This window comes from Terrapene carolina, unplaced genomic scaffold, assembly GCF_002925995.2.
Source record: "Terrapene carolina triunguis isolate 2854851 unplaced genomic scaffold, T_m_triunguis-2.0 Scaffold454, whole genome shotgun sequence".
Classification (NCBI taxonomy): domain Eukaryota; kingdom Metazoa; phylum Chordata; order Testudines; family Emydidae; genus Terrapene; species Terrapene triunguis.
In genome coordinates this window covers 291,127-297,935 of record NW_020664805.1, presented here as the reverse complement: position 1 = coordinate 297,935, position 6,809 = coordinate 291,127, and the positions used below count along the sequence as shown (strand labels likewise).

The 6,809-nt window shown below is 47.5% G+C and overlaps 1 protein-coding gene across 1 annotated transcript in view; it reads left to right on the top strand.

Moving 5' to 3' along the window:
- Positions 1-5,675, top strand: part of MPO (myeloperoxidase) — a 53,081-nt gene extending 47,406 nt beyond the window's left edge. The window contains exons 11-13 of the mRNA XM_026658515.1: positions 710-947; positions 4,132-4,343; positions 5,633-5,675. Coding sequence (XP_026514300.1) covers positions 710-947; positions 4,132-4,343; positions 5,633-5,658 — 476 coding nt within the window. The 3' untranslated portion in view covers positions 5,659-5,675. The remainder of the gene's footprint in view (positions 1-709; positions 948-4,131; positions 4,344-5,632) is intronic.
- The last annotated feature ends 1,134 nt before the right edge of the window (positions 5,676-6,809 follow it).

Here is a 6,809-nt window from a genome sequence, read left to right as displayed (position 1 = left end):
GCTCCCTAATGCCTGGGGCCTTCTCTAGATAGGTAATTATAGACCAGGATCAAAGAGTCTCTTAATCTTTGTTTTGATAAGTGAAATACATTGAGCTCATTAAATCTTTTAGTGTAAGTTGTACTTTCCAGACTTCAAATGATTCCTGTAGCTCTTCTCTGAACCCTGCCCAGGTTTTCAATATTCTTTTTAAAGTGTGGAGACCAGAATGGGCTGTAGTGTTCCAACAGTGATGTATTCAGAGTTGACAGCACCTCACTAGTTCTACTGAACATTCCTCTGTCTATACATCCAAAGATCATTTTGGTTAAGAGCAGGTAGAAGAATATATTAGAATCTTAAACTGTAACTGGAGCCTGAAAGTAACTGAAGACTCCGTAGAGAGACACAATTATTCATGTGCCTCTGACACCAAAACAAACAAAGAACAAAAGCTGCCGGGTAAGAAAGGATTACGTCTAAATCAGCATTATCTAAAGAATAGACATCCTGCCTGAACCATACAGACCATGCCAGGTAAGGTACAAATTGGAACTAAAGTGGCAAAGAGTTGACACAAAGAACAGAAAAACAGAGCCAATAAGGGGAGAGCTTTAGAAAAGTCTTCAAATGCACCAGAAACAAATATGTGACTAAGGAAAGAGGAACAACTTGCTAGCACAGATGGGAGGGAGATGGCGGTATTGACTGCTCTGCTCTGGTTCTGCAGGGTATAATGCCTGGAGGCGATTCTGTGGGCTCTCACAGCCTCGCAACTTAGCTGAACTCTCTGCAGTGCTGAGAAATCATGAGCTAGCCAAGAAGTTCATGGACCTGTACGGGACACCAAACAATATCGACATCTGGATTGGGGCACTCGCGGAGCCGTTTGTTCCCAATGGCAGAGTTGGGCCCACCATGGCTTGCATCATTGGATCTCAGTTCAGGAAATTACGAGATGGGGACAGGTAAGAGATCATACAAAGACAGGAATCCCAGTGATTAAGGGTAGGAGGCTGTTTGTTTCGGGGAGCTGAATGCGAGCTCCATATATGATTTTGTTCATCTTCCAAAATTTTTCTTTCCTTCCTGGTAAAGTATATTCCCTTGGGCCAACATTTAAAAAAGCATTCTGGGTGCTCCATTTTGGGGGTCTTTTGTAAGGATATTGATCTCAAAGGCCTAAAGAGTTAAAGAGGTTTATAAATTCTTTCACTCTCCAACATTCAGCAGTGATAGATAGGCCAGGGGTTATTTTTCACAGAGGCCTTGGTTGTACTTGTTTACTTGGCAAAACACCCAAAAGCGTCATTCAAGTTGAAAGTTTATTGATTACTCTCTCTCTCTCTCCCTCTCTCTCTCTCTCTCACACACACACACACACACACACACACACACACACACACACACCCTGCATCCTCAAGAAAAACCAAGGAATTAAATCAAGCATTTATAGTGAAACTGTGGTTGAGTGATTATGCAAAACAAACTTAGTCGGACCCTATCAAAGTCTCTCTCCTTTCAGAGTCAAAATATCAGTCTCCTTTTTCATTAATAATCTTTCTTTGCTGAGAAGGTAAGGATTAATTTTACTGTCAGTCCTGATGTGTGAAGGACATTCACTTATCCTGTTGCTATCGAACAGACAGACACAAGATGGATGAGGGACAGGATAGAAAAGATGGGTGAAATATGGCTTTTCTTGATGTTTTTGGAACAGTGGACTGCTGTTTAGTTACGATTGGATGCTTTGGCTGGCAAGCCAACCATGACACCTGCTGCTTGGACCCTGGTTCACATTCTCGTGAGGGACATCATCTGGTTGGATTTTTCTCCTTAGACAAGGCAGGCTTGGATGAATGCAGTATAGTTGATTTCAGGATTCAATGAAAAGCCAAGAGAATGAGAGATAGGATAGGAAGAAAGTTGGGGAGGGGAGGAAGAAAGCAATTCAGCAAAGGAGGAGACAACAATACAGGATCTTATATGCCTCTGCAGTGTGGATGATTAGATATCACCACTGATGGGCAGAGGACAGGATGGCGTGATAAAGTGATGACTCTCAGCACTCACAGGTGAAAACAAAGTTCCTTTAACAAGAGCACTTGTGGAGCTGCCTTTCCCCATCTGGGGCCACGCAAACTCTTTCATTTTCACATCCCTGGATCTGTGCGTTAGTTCGGCCAGATAAACCACAGAGTTATAACTAGCAGTATTCATGCTACAAAAAGTCCAGATCGTGTCATAGAACTGAGTTAGATACTGGCTACACAGCGGGCCAGGCCCCCAGGTGCACACAGCAGCACTTGCAGAACCTGAAGAGGGGGTTAGAGGTGGCTTTTCACCAACTTTCCACTCCACTCCAATCCTCACAGCTACTGAGGGCCAAACTGCACCATGGCACAAGTTAGAGCAGACTCTGGGCCTCTCTAACTTGTACCAGTGGATAAGGTACCTCAAGGGGCTGCTCTGCCAGCTTGAAACACTGCAGTGCACATTGTGTTCTGGCCCCATCCTAAACATGCTCCCTCCTTCCCCAAAATACCCCCTGCCCGGGCAAGAAATAGGTGATACAGGGCATGCCCTATGACAGCTGAGGTTTCCCTTTTACTAGGACCGTGATTCTCAACCATTTGTGTTTTTCTACTGGGGCCCCTTACCTGTTAAGCAATATAGGAAGGAAAAGGGGGCTGTGACCCCAGGGTGAAAACCCACACTCTGGGGGGGTCTCCTCCATTTCTGCCTTAAGATAGCTTTTAGTCCCCTTTGTGCCACTAGCAACCCAAAGGGGGGTTAAGATGGGCAACGAATCTGGCCAGATAGCTTGTAGGCAAGCACAGAAGCTCTTGTGCACTTTGCAATAGCTGTCATGAGCGTGGGACAGGACAACCTGTTTTGCTGAAAGAGGAATTATGGAGCAAGACTCTTTTTGGAAAGTGATATGGTTCCTTAACTTCTACCTGGCTAAGGACCAGCCTCTGCAGTTGCAACCCGCCCCCCCCCATTACTGCACTATAGGGACAATACTGAGTCCTGGTCTAGGGCTGGACTCATCCTGATCTTCTGCTTCCGAGAGGAGGGTGCTAGCCCCTGAGTCGAGCCAGTGCCCAGTCAGCCCTGGTTAGTCCTGGTTCGACTGTATTCTCAGTGACTGGCCAGGGCAAGCCGAGTCATCCCGTGGGTAGAAAAGGGGATCCTCGTTCCGAGTTAGTCACTGGGATTTAAGCCTGTCGTGGTCCCTCACTCTCAAGTGGGGGAGGGAGGCTACTCTGCCTCACTACAGGCAGACTGCAAGTAACAGTCTTATGGGGAGAGCTCCAGCCCCCCGGTGGGGCAGAACCACAAACAGTCTTTAGACCACAGCCACCTGGCTGGGCAGACAGCTACAGACCATCTATAGAGGGGCTCTGGCTCCCTCTGGGCGGGGCAGAGCCGCAAACAATTAGGGCTCTTGCAGGGGTGAGCGCCAAAGCAGTCTAGGGGCTCAGGCGGGGGGGGGGGGGGGCGGCCAAGCGGGGTCGGGGGGGAGGGGGGGCGGGAGGGGGCGGGGGGCGCAGGCGGGGGGTAGGGTGTCGGGGGGACGCAGGCCCACCTGACTCCACTGCATCCCAGCCCAGGGCTCTGACAGTGGCAGCAGGGGTTCCAGCCGCAACACACTGACTCACCCTCTGGCAGCAGGACCGGATTAGTCTGGTCCTCCTGGGCGCCCCTCCTACCACAGTCTGGGTGTAGGGTCCCAAAGACCCCCCTCTCCTCGGGTTACTCGGCCACGGGTAGCTCCGGCAGCTCTTCGGGGTCCTCGTCTGCCTCCCCTGATGGCAAAGTGTCAGTCCGGTCGGGGCTCAGCCGGGCTCTTGCAGGGACGTCTGCTTCCCAGAAGAGACGTCCGGTGTCTCCTGTGGCTCAGCAGCCCCATAGCTCCTGGTACTTCCAGTGAGGGGGGTGGGGCAGTTTTGGCTCCCCCCACCCAGGGGAGCATAGTGGTTCCTCACACTCCTGTTCCACTCAGCCTCACTACAAAGCCCCATTCATGACAAAGCTCACAAAGAGAAAGGTGTTGCTTGTGTTCAGGTTTCATTGGAAATGACATGCCAATGTCTATAGAAACCCACAGGATAAAATCTGTTGCTGCTGTTTTCCTGTTTTGGGCAGATTCTGGTGGGAGAACACGGGGATTTTCACTCCCCAGCAGCGAGGCGCCCTGAGACGGATCAGCTTGCCACGTATAATCTGTGATAACACCCACATTACCGAGGTTCCTAGGAATATTTTCCACGCCAATAGATATCCCAGAGACTTTGTGAACTGCAATCAGATACAGAAGCTGGACCTCTGGGCTTGGAAATCAAAATGTGATGGGGAAGGTAGGTACAGAGAGAATTGGCTGGCTTGCACTCAACGTAACATGGGGAATTCAATTTTCAAAGTAGGATACTCAAAGGCGCGTGTTTGCATCTGCATTTAGGGACCTAGATAAATACTTACAGGGCATATTTTCAAAGGTTTTTAGTTGCCTAAAGATGCAAATAGGGGCCTAGTGGGATTTTCAAACGCACCTAAACAGATTAAGATACTTTAACTCCCTTGAAAATCAATGTGAGTCTGGCATGTAATTCACTGAAGTGCTTTTGAAAATCCCACTGGGTGCCTATCTACATATTTAGGTGCCTAAATAGCTTTGTAAATCTGGCTCTTAGGTCCAAAAACTGGTATATTGATGCCTAATGCAGGTTTAGATACCTCCATTTAGGCACCCAGGCTTCCCCCAGCAGGCTAGAGCAGGGCTGGTAGGTGCTTCCTTGCCTTGTCCTCCTGCAGAACTCAGCTGCTCCTCAGCCCCTTCTGATCCTTCAGGGTCTCAACTGAGCTACATCGCTTCTCTTCTTCAGCAGCTAAGTAACCAGCTAATAGTCGACAGCTAAAACACTGACATTTCATGCCCAAGCTACATTTGAGAAAATTAGAAATTAACTTATTAATGACTGTTTATCTAATTGTTATGATTATAGACTAAATCAGGTCACCTGTTTAAGTGGACCCATTGTGACATACAACCAATTGCCACCCTTCCTGTTCAGTAGATTTGCACGCTCTGGTTCTATTGGTTAAAATGTCAGGGGCGTGAGGGACACGGAACACAAAGTGTCAAGAGTTCTCATTGGTAGATGTCTCAGACTTAGGGTACGTCTACACTTACCTCCGGGTCCGACGGCAGGCAATCGATGTCCTGGGATCGATCCCGGAAGTGCTCGCCGTCGACGCCAGTACTCCAGCTCAGCGAGAGGAGTATGTTATTAACGTAGCTGAATTTGCGTACCTTAGTCCGAAGTGGGGGGGTAGTGTGGACCAGGCCTTAAAAGTCACACTTCTAAAAGGTTCTTTGGCCATCTGTTGGCTCCTGTGCCTAGTCAGAAGGGAATCCTGCTTTGCTGTACTGGACTAGGGTAATTGGAGAAGGACTCCAGCTGGGCAAGGTGAACACCTCCCACAGAGCCTGAGGGCATCGATTGGTGGATATCTTGCCTCTCTCCCCTTTGTCCGATACATCTCCACGTGTCCTTCTGTTCCTGCTTAACCCATAGAGATAAAACACAATCCCAGCCTCCCAGAGCCTTCACTGCTTTATTAACACCTTGCCCATTTCACCCCACAGAAGAAGCATCTGGTGACTACGAATGATGGAAGCTGAAGTTCCCCTGGAGGGCTGGATTCAGGATGCTGCCCACAAGGATTCTTTACCACATTTAGTCCAATGCTTTTACTGCCTGGAATACACGGCATAAGTGCTATCGTTTGGCTTGATTTTGTCTTGCATGAGGCCTTTTCAGTGAGATGCAACCAAATTAAAGTGAGCATTGTTCAAAGACATTCCAGTGCAATATATTAAATGCTCTAAAGATGACATTACAAAGCAGAGAACGGCACTAAAATGAGTTTTCAAAATGACAACAGAATAATTCACAATCAGCCAGGAAGCTGCCCTCTTATGAAATTCACACAAATTTGGCCTAAATCAGCTTCGTCTTAAGAGCCATTTCTTTCTGTCTGATTTTCCATAATTATATGGGTCTCTGTTGGGAGATGGTGTTGTAGGACAAAGGCAGTCCAACTGATGCACTAGAATTTCTCTGAAATGAACTTTTAACATATCTCTTATTTACTAAAAATCTGTTTTGCTCTCTGAGTTATTATAACAAATCACTAGAATTTTTCCTTTAAAAGAAACAAAGTTTGCTGATTTTCCAGGAGTGCCTTTGAATGAGACAGTAATGATTGTCAGCCATATGATGCCACTTAATTATTGTTCTTTGGTTTCTTTATAATAAAAAAGCTTCTCTTGCAGTTTTTCCTGGAATGGTGAGTCAGCAAATTGTCTCTATTGAAGAAATAAGACATTAACTCATGAATTCCTAGTCTTTTCCCAGACTGTGGAACATTCGTGGTAGTCACAGACGAAGGACGTGCCACTAGTGTTGGCACCATATGTGAAAGGAAATTGGCACAGCAGCCCCAGTTCTCTGGGCTGGGGAAGAAGCACTTGGCATGAGTCTTTGCATCCTAAACCTGGGTGATGGGACCAGCCCTGGTGCTAATTAGAGCAGCTGGAAGATAATGACCAATGGGGTGCAGGGATGCCTTAACTATGCTTCCTTTCCCCTGGCTCCAGCCCCATTTGGCAGCTGAGGTGTAGGAGACATTACACAAGCTCTGTGCCACTGTAGGATTCCCTTAGGCAGGGGGAATCCACCAGCAATTGATGCATTGATAATTGTTTAGCTCTCTGGGACAGGGTCCACTGGCATTAGAGTTGCTTTGCCCAGCTAAAGTGG